Source organism: Theobroma cacao, chromosome 4 (assembly GCF_000208745.1).
Source record: "Theobroma cacao cultivar B97-61/B2 chromosome 4, Criollo_cocoa_genome_V2, whole genome shotgun sequence".
Taxonomy (NCBI): domain Eukaryota; kingdom Viridiplantae; phylum Streptophyta; class Magnoliopsida; order Malvales; family Malvaceae; genus Theobroma; species Theobroma cacao.
Window position 1 is genome coordinate 2611431 of NC_030853.1, and position 14572 is coordinate 2626002.

Sequence of the window (14572 nt, forward strand, 5' to 3'; positions counted from 1 at the left end):
ATCACAAAAATAGTAACAAGAAAAGAATGGTCTGAATCTCATATGGTAATAACCATCAGAAGAAGTTGAAACTAAAGCTAGGGAGTCTCACAGGTGCAATTCTCACTTCTTGAAGACCTTGCAGGGTTCTCTGTGAAACAGCCTCTCTCAGCTTCTTCATCTATGGAAACTTGGGTTCAAAATACTTTCTATTTGATTTCAATCACCGTGACTACTATCGATGTGTTGTTGAACCACCAAGATTGAGGTGTTGCCCAAGAAATCTGAAGAAGCCAACAGATCACCGATTACACCCAACTCCTTGTTTTCAATCCATTCTGTTAACCCTGACAAAAGAGGTGGTAGACCATCATTACGCCTGCCTACCACTACAAGTTCGTACTGATTCTCTAGAGTGCGAAGGACAGCAGCAGTCCCTGCCCCCTCCATCACTACTTCTTCTCTGTACATGGCGGAATACTTCCCTGAGATATCGGTTTTAAACTCGTTAATAATTTCATTGTCAAGTCTACTCTCCTCCATGTAATTTTTGGGAAAGTTTCCATCATAAAGGATTCGTATCAGTGACAAATTGATATTTGGTTGGCCAGCCATCCTAGCTCCCAAAGCTAATGCCTCCCGATCATCAGCTCCACCCAAGAAGATGACAGCAACTTTGTAGGAAGACCAGGATGTCCAGAGAGCTCTCTGGGTTTTGGGGGGGCCACGATCAACAAGTATTGAAACTGAGCAAGGTGCCTTAGTGAGGACATTCTGGGTGGCGATCTTGATGGCCTGTTTAGACGATTGTGAAGCACCATTGACATGAAATCTCTTGTAGAAGGGAATTATAACAAGCGAAGTCCCTTTGTCAAGTGCAATTGCACACACATCATCATGCATCGTTTGAGGAAGAGATATTGAAGTGAAGGGGATAACTGAGACGGTACCTCCTTGGATTTCCTGGAAGTGTTTGAAGGCATTGATAACAGGTCCTGAGCCACTTGACCTAGAAGAGAAACTTTTGGTTATCTTATGGGGAATGAGAAGGGGGGTTGCACTTCCGGTAAGCTCAATCAGGTGAAGCAAGTGAACAGCAATAGGACTTTGCTTGCTGGGATTCAAGGCCCCCAGGAGGTTAATGGCAGATGGAACATTTTCTTGGTCATGAATACAGACTAGTAATTTCAGTTCAGAGTTGGGTCTTGAGTGCATCACAGTTCTACCATGGTAAACCCTGTATTTTTCTGAAGGATCACAGTAGTGTCGCACCATTGGTGTAATAACTCCCATTATAAACAATGATGCCGTGCACATGGCCGTGAAGGACTCGGCATCTATTATCTGCAATCAGCAGCATCCACCTGACAGCATTAAGATGAAATGCAACTATGGAAACATGTACCTTTGAAAAGTCTTTGGAAACATACCTTTGCATTCTTCATTAACTTGAACATCCCTATCTCGAGAATGCCTTGGAAGTTCATCACAAAGCCAAGCGAGACAGCATCCCTAAGTGGCATCTGGCAGCTGAGTGCAGACAGAGAGGCTCCCAAGAACTTTCCACATGCACCCAACAGGGCAATGAAAAACACTGTGGAGTAAGTTTTGAGACTGATTGCAAAGATGTCTATCGCCAGGCCAAATTTCACAAAATACAGCGGCAACCATATCCAATAGGTTACGAGATCAAGCTTCTCTACTAGCGCTGACCCAAGCGGCGGCCCCGACGGTATCATTAATCCGAACAAAAAGGGACCAAAGTAAATGTGTAAACCAAAATAATGACCCCAAAACCCTGCCATAACCACAGCTAAAAACAGCACAATCAAGTTACTCTGTTTCAAAGGTTGTCCCGCCGTATTCCGCTTCATCTGCCATAGAAGTAAAGGGCCAAGAAAGAAGAAGATGAGAGCTGCAAAGCCCAAAGCGCAACTAATTGTTTTAAAGACGAGGAACATGTCCTTCCCTGATTGACGAAATAGAACATTGAACGTAATCACGCAAAAACTGCAAAGCCAACTAACTATGGAAGAGCACAATGCCACCTTGCCAAAGTCTGAGTTTATAACCCTAAGCTCAGAAAGATAGTATGCTATCGCCGGAAAAGAGAGCACCGATTCTGCTTGTGCTATCGGGACAAGTGCATCCATCTCATTCCCGTCAGCATCAACAAAATGCGCCCAGATAACGGAGCTGCCTATGGTTAATATCATTGGCACTGCCACGGTGAAAAACCCGATAGCAAAGTTCTGTCTGTTTATTCTCTTAAGTATCCATACATCTATCTGTACACCAATCAGGAAGAAGTAAAACATGAAACCTATAGCAGATACTACATCCATCACTACAAAACTTCTCATGGGAAATAAGGAATCCAAAAGCCCTGGAATCCGGCACAGAAATGATGGCCCTACTATTATACCAGCCTGATGAACCACAAACAAATGAATCAAAGTTAAAAAACAAAAAAAAAAAAGGATATTGAGAATTCTTGTCAATTTGTGTTCATTTGCTTTCTTGGGTTGTGAAAGAGGAAATGAGGAGAGAGAGCTTACAAGGATTTGAGCGACCATGATGGGCTGACCAAGAGGCCTGAGGAGATGAAAGGTAACGAGAATGGCAGCAGAGGCAAGGGACATTTGGATCAACAAAACAGGGAGCATGAAATTGAGAGGATTGTTAAAGTAAAATATACCGATAGATTGTACCGTGGAGAAGGTGGAGCAAACATGAGTGAAATTTGGTGAGGTGAAATTTGGCATGCTTTTCAGGATAACAATGTCATCAGGTTCCATTGTTGAACCCACGGTTGGAGGAGAGATCACGGCAGGCCTTCACAGACCGCAGTGCTTTCAATGTTGGATGGTAATTGAGAAGGAAACCATGCAGGGAGAGGCAGAGACAGAGGTTGTTAGGATCAAGAGCGACATATGGGGTCAAGGTTTCAGGTTGACAGTTGTTCGCATGGGAAAACCACATTCTAACCATCCATTCTTATACTTCTTTTTTTTTTTTCTTTACAACCTTTTTTCCACTTTGATTTTATTATTTTAAAATATTTCATTACATTATTTAATATATACATATATACATAATTTTTAAACAATACTTTTTATGTTAATCAATAAAAATTTAAAATAAACAGGATTTAAAGTTGAAAAAGAAAAAATTGATCCAAAAAGTCGGTCTTTCCAATTTTCTTCTACCTCTTTGTTGTACCCCTTAACCATGAATAGAATGAATAGAGAGAATTGTTGTGCTCTGAATCGACACAGGAATTGTTAGGATGAGTCAGTCATAACAATAATAATTTTTATCGTATTCTATTATATGAAAAAAATCAAGTAATAATCATTTTATTTTGTTTCTTTCTTATTCTATTCTTATAAAATAATTATTTTTTTCATTCCATGACATAATAATCATTATGCATTTTTCAAGAATTATTAAATTAATTAATTAAATTACTCTTATTCCAATGACCGGAAACCACATTCATTTCCAGGAAAATGAACATACAAGTTTCTTCTTAAAGCCAAAACCTTTTATTTATTTTTTTTAGAAAAAATGAATTAATCAACTGTGCATCTAAAATAAACTGTACAAAAATTATCTAGAGCAAAAATGGGGGAAACAAAAAGAATTTACAGGAGATGTACAGCATCATAGAGTGTACATGTGGTTGTTTGTGGTTAATCGTCGAGGCGTTGGATCTCACCCATCATTATGCGGTTGCTTGTGACCTTGAAACCCAGAAGGGCAGGATCAATCTGCCTTCCTCTCTTCCCTTTCTTCTTGCCACTTCGTCCAGCTTGAGAAACCCCATCAGATGGTTCCAAAGCAGCGCCATTCGTTGCTGCCTCGGTCCCGTGAAGAACCGGCTTCTTAAGAACGTCTATGAATGATGCCTCTGACACCGCAGCATCGCTGCAAGATGAGGTCCTTCTAAAACGGACATCTTTCTTCACAGATGCCTGAGTTTCTGCAATCCTCACTGCACCTGTATTCCCCACAGCTTCCTGTCTTCCTTCTGAACATGGTAAATAGAACACAAGATTAGGTGACCAATATACGCAAGGAAAGGTATATAGTTTTTCTAATTTTTTCTTTGTTCATCCTTTCTATAATAAATGAAAGAGAAAAATAAAATCATACCATCAGAAGTTGCAAGGCTTGTAGAATTTTTCTGCTTGACAAATGCCACTGAGCTTTGATCAGAAAAAACATCCTGGGATGATGAAACCCGTGACACAGGTGGGCATTTCTGTGAAACTTTGTCAAGCCCTTTTGGCAGCGATAGCAACCTATTAATAACAGAAGAATGTTCAGTTTTGCAAGTTGAAGTTCAATAGTTAAAACTAAGTTAACAATCAAAAAGCCACATGCACAAAGCAGAGACACAGTCAAATGCCAATAGGGGAGAAGAGAGGGTATTATCTAGTGTCAGTAATATCCAAAAAAGACAGCTCAGAATTACAAGGTGAGTGCCATAGCTGCGTAAATCATCAAACTAAAAATTAACCACACAAAAGCTCCAAAAGTGACACATTTGTACCAGCTGCCACTACACAGAAGCACCACCTGAGCTTTTGTCAGGTAGTTATGGACAGTTACAAGTTTAGGCATGGTAATGGGAATTAGGTATTAATCTCTTATTTAAACCATATAAAAAGGAACCTCACCTATCATTAGAAGCATCTTCTCCAACTGATGTATCTAATCCAATTTCATAACTATACAACCTGCCATTCCCACCTGCACCATTTCAATGACTCTTAGATTTAACTCGAACTGAATAATAATTGGCATTTACAGGAAAAAGGAAAAGGTTTTGACAGATTACCAGTACTAAGAGAATCATGCCGACTTTGGATACCACTTTGTAAGTCACCACAGTCCAAAGTCTCTACTTGCTCTGCCATGTTGTCCTCAGACCCTGACACAGAGCCACTCCTTGCTATCATGCCTTTCAATCCTTTTTTCCTCTCCTTCTTTCCCTCCAGCACTGCTAACTCTTTATTTGCAGCTGATTTTCCCATCAAGCTGGCATCTGCATAACTACTACGAGAAGGATCTTCAATGCCCAACAAGAATGACTGTTCTTCTGCAAACGAGCCAGAACCGGCTTTAAGAGCCAATCTTTCAGAGTTACCCATATGGTTGACACAATCACTCACAGCAACTCCAAACAAATGATCTTGCAACAAGGCACTTGAATTGGAATTTCGAGAACCTTCCATAAACGAATCGTTCACATGAACTTCCTGCTTTGGAAAATGATTAAAAGGAAAATTGGAAGTTTGTGGCTCAGAAACAGGCCAAAAGGTTTCCCGACCTCTGGAAGATGAAATGGGATGTTGATAATCTACTTCTGATGACTGTACAGATTGAATACCCAGTTTTTGGTGAAGAATGTCCATTAAAGCTTTCTTAGAGTTTTCATGAACTCCTCCAGCTGATGCCCAAGCACTTGAATCAACTTCAGACTCCCTTCTTTGCAGCTCCGCTTCAAGCTGTAATTGTTGTCTCTGTTTTTCAGTCCAACTATTTTCTAGCTGCCCATTTTTCCTAGAGTGCAAGCTCTCTATTGCATCTGGATGTGAAGCATATACATCACCCGAAATTTGTTGACTAAGAGAGATACCAGAAGAAAAAGGACCCAGCTGGTTGTTCGAGCGCATAAAGAGATGCTCAGCTAGATCAAGAGAATTTACATTGTCTACTTTCATTCCAGGGGCTACTGCAGGAAGAGTCAACCTGTCAAATGCTGCATGGTTGGGGTCAAAAATCCCTCGCTGCTGTTGCTCCTGCAAAGAATGATTCCGTCTAAGATTGCTGAATTGCTCTTCAAGAGATGAATGCCTCTGCTGGTAAATATCTGAAGCATTCAAACCCACTGACTGAGCCTGGTGATGACTGATATTCCTGACAAACTGACCAGCTTCATCTACAGACCATGACCCAGCACTTCGTCTTTCCCCCTCCATTCCTAATTGTTGCCTCAGTGCCATAGATAATTGCTGCACTTGCAACTGTTCTTGTTGAAGACGAAGCTGATGCTCTGAAGGGAGCATATTGCCATACTTTGTTTGTGACATGAAATCCAAAAAGTCAGCCTGTTGCCCTTGGAGAGCACTCAGGTTAATCTTTGCTTGGATGATCTGCTCCAGTGATGGATCCAGGTGCCTTGAAGCATGAGAATTCTGCTGCAATTCATTCAGGAGATGCATTTGTAAATGAACCTGATCAAGTACGTTGTCCCTAGCAGCATCAAATTTGGGCTGACCATAACCAGGATCAGACATCTGATGCTGCAGCAATTGATCAAGAAGCAACTGCTGAGCTTGGGAATGCTGCTGTTGTAATTGTTGTTGTTGTTGCTGCTGCTGCAACAATTTCATTTGCTGGTGACGAAGCTGCTGCTGTCGCTGAAGTTCCAACTGCTGCTGCTGCTGCTGTCGCTGAATTTCCAACTGCTGCTGCTGCTGCTGCTGTCGCTGAATTTCCAACTGCTGCTGCTGCTGCTGCCGCTGAAGTTCCAACTGCTGCTGCTGTTGATACTGAAGTTCCAAAAGATGTTCTATGTGTGGAGCTGAATGATGGATTGACTGCTGGAGATTAAGATTCTTACTCTGCATAAGATCAAAATTTTGAATTTGCTCTACACCAAATCCAGCTGAATGTGAAAAGGTATGAGGAGAGAATCGATTTTGCTCTTGAAGTGGTTCATTGGGCAACTTTTGTGACATTAGGTGCTGTACCAGGTCAAAACCATTGTATTCTTGCTCCCGTTGAGATGACAGCCGAGCACCAGTAGTGCCTAGATGAATGTTGGAGTTAGACAAAGCATTTCTTCTATAATCATCAGACCAAGCCTCTGGAAAAGAAGTTTGTTCAGCCACTGTACCAACAACACTCTGACCAGAAAAAGTGGCCTCTATATCAAGCGAAGGATCTAAAAACTGCCCTTTATCACCTATGCTTGAAGCCATATTAGATGATTGAGAATGCTTCGAATGAGTGCCTTTCAACTCAGACATCAACAATCCAAAAGGATGCAACTCATCATCACGATGAGAAGGTACATTGGCTTTTGAAAATTCATTTGCAATCGACAAATGGCTGGCAGGATTGCCTAAAGTACCTTGCATGTCGCCAGAAACTTTCAAACGGTCACCATTAGCACTTCCGGGAAAAATAATTTCTGTATCACACAGGAGGAAAAGCAGGCATCATGAAGAGACACAATTAAAAACAAAATCAACAGTAGGTCCAACCATTACACTTACCCTCTTCTTGAGCAGCAAATTTATGGAAGCTTTGATCTTCAGAAAACCAATGCTCAGAATGACAACTTCGATTAGGTCCACTAAACTGAAAATTAGTATCAGAAGTCTCAAAAGCAGACAAAATTTGGTGCTTATTTCCCATCGCAGACCCCTTCAAATCAGGAGCAGAAGCAGAAGAGGATATGGTCTCTTCCAAGTTGCATTCAACAGAATCAGGTATTTGCATTCTTGTAACTGCATTCACACTGGAGGCAGAACCTGAATTCATTCTTAGGTGTGGCATGATATCACCAAGTTCTTGGAAAGGTGAACCATCTGGAGCATCTGCCAATCGAACAGGTAAGTCTGTACTGAAATAACCTTGCTCAAACCATGTAATAATGTCAATCCCCAGATATGGTCCCTGAATTACCCCTTGAGGATCAAGATAGCACAAACTCAAATCCTCAGGAAGGGTAACACTTTCCAGTGATTGTCCCTCATTATTGCCCCTAAGATTTATCTGCTTACTGCCTGGAGTAGGCTGTAGTGATGGAAAATCAAATAGAGAACTTGAGTCTTCAGGAAGCTCATTACCCACTTCAAATTGCATGGATGATTCATTATCCTCCCACTTAGGGTGCTTTTGCACTTTCAAATCTGCCGCTTGTTGGCAATCAAATGATTTTATTTCATACACGTCATTTCTGGACCCACCAATCTCCCCATCTGACATTAAAGCATTGGTTACATCTATATCAGATGATGTCAGACATCTCTGTTCACCTTCTTTTGAACTATTCCTTTCTGTAATGACAAACAGAACAAATCATGAATATATTCTCAATTAACTGCTAATACTCAACAACTAAAAATGAAAGTTGCCTACCCTTGGTAATAATCATCTGTGAATCTGACACATCAAATGTCTCAGCATGATTCCCTTGATAATAGTTGTTTACAGCAGCCTTCTCACCAGATTCAACACTATCCTCCCTATTAACCGAGGAACTTTGTTTCCCTTCACCTGAAGTTAAATCAGTAAAAACTGGATTAGGACAAAAAAAAAATTCAGCAAATAAATGATATCTGATTGTTTACTGGGTAAGTTACAACATAAATGAAACACTACCAGCAATGCTGTCGTTTGATCCCCTACTAGTGTCTCTAAATGAGTTGTAGAACACACCACTGCTAGTGGTTTTTCCTTTCCATATATCTCCAAGGACAACCTGTAAGAATCACGCAAGCCAATTTGAAGCAATGAAAGAAGGATAAAGATGAGTAAGTTTTTCTCCTATAAATCAGAATAGAAGTTTCATACCTCTTCCTCTGCATCAGGTGGAACAAAAGCCAAAGGCTCAACAGTTTCTTTTTGTGTTATTGGTGATAAATGATCCATCTCATCAGGTAGGATGTCAAAATTTGGACCAGTCTTTTGCTTGCGGTAAATGTCAAGGAGTTTTCCCCTTGGGTAGCAATATGCATTAGAAGTCTTGTGTCTGTCGACAGGAAGAGATCCAATTACAGAAGCAGACGCTGGCCTTCCAATTTGTAGGCTTCCATTAGCATTTGACCTTCCTCGTCCTGCTGCAAACCGCACATTTGATCCCTCCACTCGTCCCCTCTCTGGACCAAATCCTGGAGCACTGCGGTAAGAAGCTGACCCACCTGCATGAACTTCCAAACGATGTCGTGGCCTCCATTTATCACGAGAATCATTCTCGCGCTCCGACGCTATGCGGCACCCGCTGACAAAAGCTTGTTTGTCATTAGGGGCGTCTTCCTTCTCAGCATCTGTCCTCTTCTCAGTTCGGGAATCCTTTTCTTTGTCTTCAGGACCCCATCTCGAAGACCACTTGCTGTCTCTACGAGATTCATGCCCAGAACTACGACTGCTACCATCATGCCATCGCTCTGAAGACGACAAGGTCCTATTTTCAGGAACATCCCTCGTTGAAGTAACATCAGCACGGCGATCTTCTTTTCTACGATCTCTTCGGCCTAGTAAGCTTGTTTCTCTCTCCTCTTCGCGCCAACGGCGACTGCTTTCAAGATCAGGTGCAGGCCTCCTCCAGTCTTTCTTGTCTTGGGACCCGTCTAATCGCCAACTATCTTTCAGATTGGGATCACCCGAGGTTCCATGGGGCAACGAATTTGGCACTCGTATATCCTGTTAGGGTAAAAAAATTATAACACATAAACAATAGACACACCAAAATGAAGAAAATATTTATTGCAACCTGAACATTCCTCAAGTCATCAGCTAAATGCCAAATATAAATTCATTATGAGGATTAAGTAATGAAAATTATACCAATTTATTCAAATTCAGTCTAACTGATTTTTTATGTGATGCACTATTTACCCATACTTCAATTAGTAAGGGTATATAAAAATACAAGCAAACACCTCAACCCCTCATACGGGCAATGAAATTAGGTATCATACCCCAGAAGCTCCAGCAGTTAACATTTTAGCATCAGCAGGTTTAGCGTAAAGCCATTGTGGAGACAGAGGTATGCTGCTCTCTGAATTTGCTTGATCTATTGGCAACAAAACAAAGTAGTAAAATTTACAATAAAAAAGCTGCTTAGGTGTTTAACAATTCACAATTCAACATAAGGAAAATATTAGTACCTTTGATGTCATCAACTAACCCCGTGAGTCCCTTCTCCTCCAAGTTCCCATCCCAAGCTTCACCTAACGACAACAGAAACCAAGTAAATAACACATAAGTGAATTAGGTAGAAATCACCTTTAAAACCTCATAGCTTTCAGGTTGTTTTTATTGAGTCCCTAAAAATATATCAAATTGCTTTGAATTTGAACTTCCAATTTTCCTAATTGAAACAAGTGAACCTTTCATTGAATTGAATCTTTCCAATAATTAGAAGGGAAAAAAACACTGTATTATTACACCAACTTCATCGTTGACGATTAAAATATCCCAATAATTATTTGAAGCAACTAAAGGAATTTTCTTTTTTTATAAAAAAAAAAAGTTAAAATTTGTTCTATAATCACTGATACATTTGAAAGGAAGGTTGGAGCTAAAACGATTCAACATATAAACAACCTGCATTTCTTTTCGTTTTGTTTTCTTTTAAGGCGAAAACTTCAAAATTAAATTACTAAGCAGTAAAAAGAACTAAAATTTATTTCTAAAAAATTAATCGAGATCTAAAGGGAAAAATATATAAATCATTGACAAAATATGAAATTTAGACTAGATAATTAAATTGAACTATTAAAAAAAGTCGAACAAACCATCAGAGGAAAAAATTTTAATAAAAAGAAATAAATTTTATTAAAAAAAAAACTGTAAAGATTGAGATCGATATGGCGAAATTGTACAATAGGCATGCCAAAAAATTTGGAGGAAAAATGAGAGAAGGAAAATTGAAAAAGAGATGTGAATAAATTGGTAAAAAAAAAAAAGGGAAATGTAGAAAACCTTTGAGGGAGGAGTGATCAGAGGCAGTTTTGGAGGCGAGGAGATCATCAGGCAGCTCGAATTTCCCGTCAGCCATCGAGAAAATGAAAATTGCAAGAATCTGAAGGCGGAGATCGGAGCAAACAATCGGCGGCGTTCAAGGTTCTGAAAAGGGCGACGCAGAGAGAGAGCGAGAGAGAGAGAGAGAGAGCGATCAAATGGTTCGATCGATAAAAAGAAAGAGAGAAAGAAAGGTATCAGGAAATGATGATTTTGCAGAGAGCGAGCGAGAGAGAGAGGAATTGCTAGGGTTTCTCAAATTGGAGGTTTGGGTTTGATTTTGATCAGAAGTCAGAACAAACAAAAACTGTGATTTTTTTTTTAATTTTACAGAGAGAGAACTTTTTTTTTTAAAAAAAAAGAGGAATTAAATATCTATCAGATAAATTGTGCGTTTTTCCTTTCGAGGATTAAAAATTTGAAAAAACAGATAAAGTAAAAAAAATTACTACTACTACTTAATAGTAATACTACTAATTTTACATTTCCTTTGACTATTACTTAATTCTTTTTATAGCTATCAACCCTGAATTTATTAGAAGTTAAGGTATACATCACACATTTTATCTCTAATTTTCAAATTAAATTTTTAATTATTAATTTTTAACAATTAAGTTCTAGTTTTTATTCTTCCCACTATTTTTCAAAAATTAGATTATTTTATTTTTTTGAATAAATTAAAAAAATTTTGAAATTAAAAAAAATAAGGAAACAGTAATAAATGACAACAAAAGGATGGGTGCAGTTAAAACTGAACAAAATTTGATTGAAATAATATCGAACAAATGGATTATTAATAATAATTTTTTAAATATATTATACATATATTGTAATATACTTAATAATGATATCTTTTGAGATTAGATTTATCTAAATTAAAATTTGGAAACGAATAATCCTATTTTATTTTATATTTCTTGACAATTATTGAAAAAAATGATAAAAAAAAAAGTCTCGAACCAATCTACATAGTCCCACAAGTTCTGCATACCCCAAAGTGGAGTGGCCCATCATGTTAAGGAAAAAACCCAATGGAATAATTTTAAGGTGAAATATGATTGATTTTGCTTGCCTGCTTCTTTACTCTTCAACTACAATGTCCAAAGGACAGAAAAGGCAGACAAGAAAACTCAAAATCAAAAATCAACATTGCCCAACTCGATTCCAAATATGACTTTCAACAATGTCCACAGTAACCACATCAGCTCTTCACCTGGCCTTGATTCCCAGGTCTAAAATAAGTGGATTAAAGTAATATTCTAAGGTGGGGAAACCCATTAGTGTGAAACCATGAGCAAAGTAAGAAACAGAGGTGACACAAGAATCTCAATCACAACATAGTTCTTCCATTTCAAGTCTAAGCTGTTGGTTTATCATGGTACTAAGCAGAAAACCATCGAAAGATTCAGATGAGGTAGGGCCATGTGAAAAGAATACAAAATTTATATTAGGACACCATGATTGAGCTGTAATAAAATGATTAAAATGATGGGCCAATTGCATTGAGTCTAACGCTAACAATTCATGAATAAAGGAGGCAGCTTCGAGTATGGAAAAAACCAGTCACCGTCAAACAGCATTACCAGAAAATTCGATTATAACCTGCCTTTAAAGAAAAGAAACACTATGCTTTTATCATGAACTACTTTAAAATAACCAAAAATGAAAGATGCCGATGGCCTCCAAACATAATGTCCTAACTAACAGGAAATGAACTCTATATTAGCTCTTAGGTCATCCTCTGGGCAGCTTCCTTGGCAAGTAACTTCTCTTTGGCTTTGGTTCTTGCCTGGGATTTGGTACCCATGATACCGCCACCCCATTTCTTCCTATACTCATCATACTTGTCATTGAAGTTGGCCTGTATCAAGAAAAAAAAAATCACGAAATGAATCAGACCATCCAACAATTTTAAAGGAGAACAAATGTACAGCACATTGAAACTTCACACCACCTTGATAGCTTCCAAGATCCTGCTGAATTCCAACTTATCTTCATTCTTGACAGTAGTCAAGCACAAAACTGATGCAGATTTCTTATGAACAATCTATCAAACATGGAGGTACAAACATTTAGTTTGGCATTCATAACTCTGCTTCAAAAGTGCTGAGAAAACAAGATAACAGGCTATTACCGCTCCCAAGCGTGCTTTTCCCTTGACAATGCAGTATGGGATCTCCATCTTCCTGCACAATGCTGGCAGCCAGACAACCAACTCTATGGGATCCACATCATGAGCAATAATTACAAGCTGTGCCTTATTCTGCAAGGAAAATTTCCTTTGAGACAATAGAAAAGGGCCCACCATAGATACAAGTAGCGACGGAAACACAATTCTCTAGCAAAAAAAATATCAGATGAGGGAATACCTGCTCAATAAGATAGGTGACATGGTTAAGACCATACTTCACAACAATGGGCTTCTTAGCCTCAGCAGGCTTTCCTTCAGCCTCTGATTGAGCCTTTTTCAAGAGTCGCTCCTTCTTTGCAGCCTTGTCCTCAGGCCGGTACTTGAGAAGCATCTTGAACAGGTTTGATGCTGCAGCAACATAAAAGAGGAACAATTGAAAACTTGTTACATCAACCAAGACAAAACAATAGAAAGTACCCTAAGGTCACAAAACAATGAGAATATACCTTTTACTGACTTCCATCAAGTAGCACATAAATTAAAATTGGCAGAAATGCATTCCTATTGAATTAGGAAATCCTTAAATCGATGTTACATACTTAAGTACAATGGATTTTCCAAAAATTACAAAAACTGATTGCATACAATCTGCTACAGGCTTCCTCAAACTTCTTTTAAAACCTAGTAATCATGCTATAAAATCCCGATAGTAAACAGAACCACAGATTTATCATGTAAATGAACCAATGTAATACTTACTATCATTTTGACATCTGCAAAACTTAAATTGAAGCAAAAGCAAGGAGAGAATCAAACCTCTTTTAAAACCCAGAAAAAGGAACCAAAGATTTATCATGAAAATGAACCAATGAAATGATTACTATCATTTGACATAAACAAATAACTTAAATTAAAACGAAACAAAGGTGCGAATGGGATTCGTACCTAGATTCTTATCCAGTGTCTTGGTGAACTGATTCAAAGCAGGTGGGACCTTAAGCCTCTGCTTGAGGATCCTCTTCTGCCTCTGAATCCTAACGGTTTTGGGGAACTTAACGAACCGGGTGAGATCCTTCTTGGGTGGCAAATCCCCTCCAATCCCAAACTGCTTCGGCCTCTTTTCGAACAACGGATTGACCACCTTGTCCTAAAACCCCAAACAAAGATTTAAAATCAAAGGAAAAATGGGAATCTTTAAACCCATGAAATAATGCAATGAACAAAGTAAAAGTACCGTTTTCTTCTTAGCTGCAACCACCGGGGCTTTCACACCTCGTTTTGGAGCCTACAGTTTCAAAAAAGCACACATTTTAGCTTAGATTGATTCGACCAAGCCAAAAAATGAAGCAAAAAAGAGATAATAAACAAAAGAAGATAATTTCGTTTTTCTTTTAAGACGAAGAAAATGAGAGAGGAAGAAAGCTGCTTCACCATTTCTGCAGCTTCGGTTCTTCGGCTCCTTCAGCTGTTCAGCTCTATCTGTCGACAACGAACATCTAAGGGAAAAAACCCTAGTTTGGTATAAGCTTATAAACAGCAGGCTGTTATGAACGACGTCGTTGCATATGGGTAATAGTTCGGGCTTGGGTTAAGCTTTTTAGACCCGAACCAACAGGCCCCAATAAATTGGGCTTCAATAAAAGCCTTTTGGATGCACAACCCAACCGAAAGGTCCAAAACCCTACCACACACACA

At 39.0% G+C, this 14572-nt stretch overlaps 3 protein-coding genes across 3 annotated transcripts; all 3 read right to left on the reverse strand.

The window, feature by feature from the left end:
- On the reverse strand, positions 62-2985 carry LOC18601057 (cation/H(+) antiporter 15). Its single transcript, XM_007031864.2, has 3 exons — positions 2538-2985; positions 1410-2408; positions 62-1323 (listed from the first exon to the last, which is right to left on the reverse strand). The coding sequence occupies exons 1-3, from the start codon at positions 2775-2777 to the stop codon at positions 199-201; spliced, it is 2364 nt and encodes a 787-aa protein (XP_007031926.2). The 5' UTR covers positions 2778-2985; the 3' UTR covers positions 62-198.
- Positions 3544-10925, reverse strand: LOC18601058. Its single transcript, XM_007031865.2, has 11 exons — positions 10708-10925; positions 9891-9953; positions 9702-9796; positions 8575-9423; positions 8383-8482; positions 8140-8277; positions 7272-8057; positions 4826-7186; positions 4665-4737; positions 4138-4286; positions 3544-4012 (listed from the first exon to the last, which is right to left on the reverse strand). Exons 1-11 carry the CDS (start codon positions 10781-10783, stop codon positions 3675-3677), a joined length of 5028 nt encoding a protein of 1675 aa, XP_007031927.2. The 5' UTR covers positions 10784-10925; the 3' UTR covers positions 3544-3674.
- LOC18601059 (60S ribosomal protein L7a-1) lies at positions 12208-14384 on the reverse strand. Its single transcript, XM_007031868.2, has 7 exons — positions 14309-14384; positions 14112-14162; positions 13823-14024; positions 13116-13285; positions 12881-13009; positions 12701-12793; positions 12208-12607 (listed from the first exon to the last, which is right to left on the reverse strand). Exons 1-7 carry the CDS (start codon positions 14309-14311, stop codon positions 12476-12478), a joined length of 780 nt encoding a protein of 259 aa, XP_007031930.1. The 5' UTR covers positions 14312-14384; the 3' UTR covers positions 12208-12475.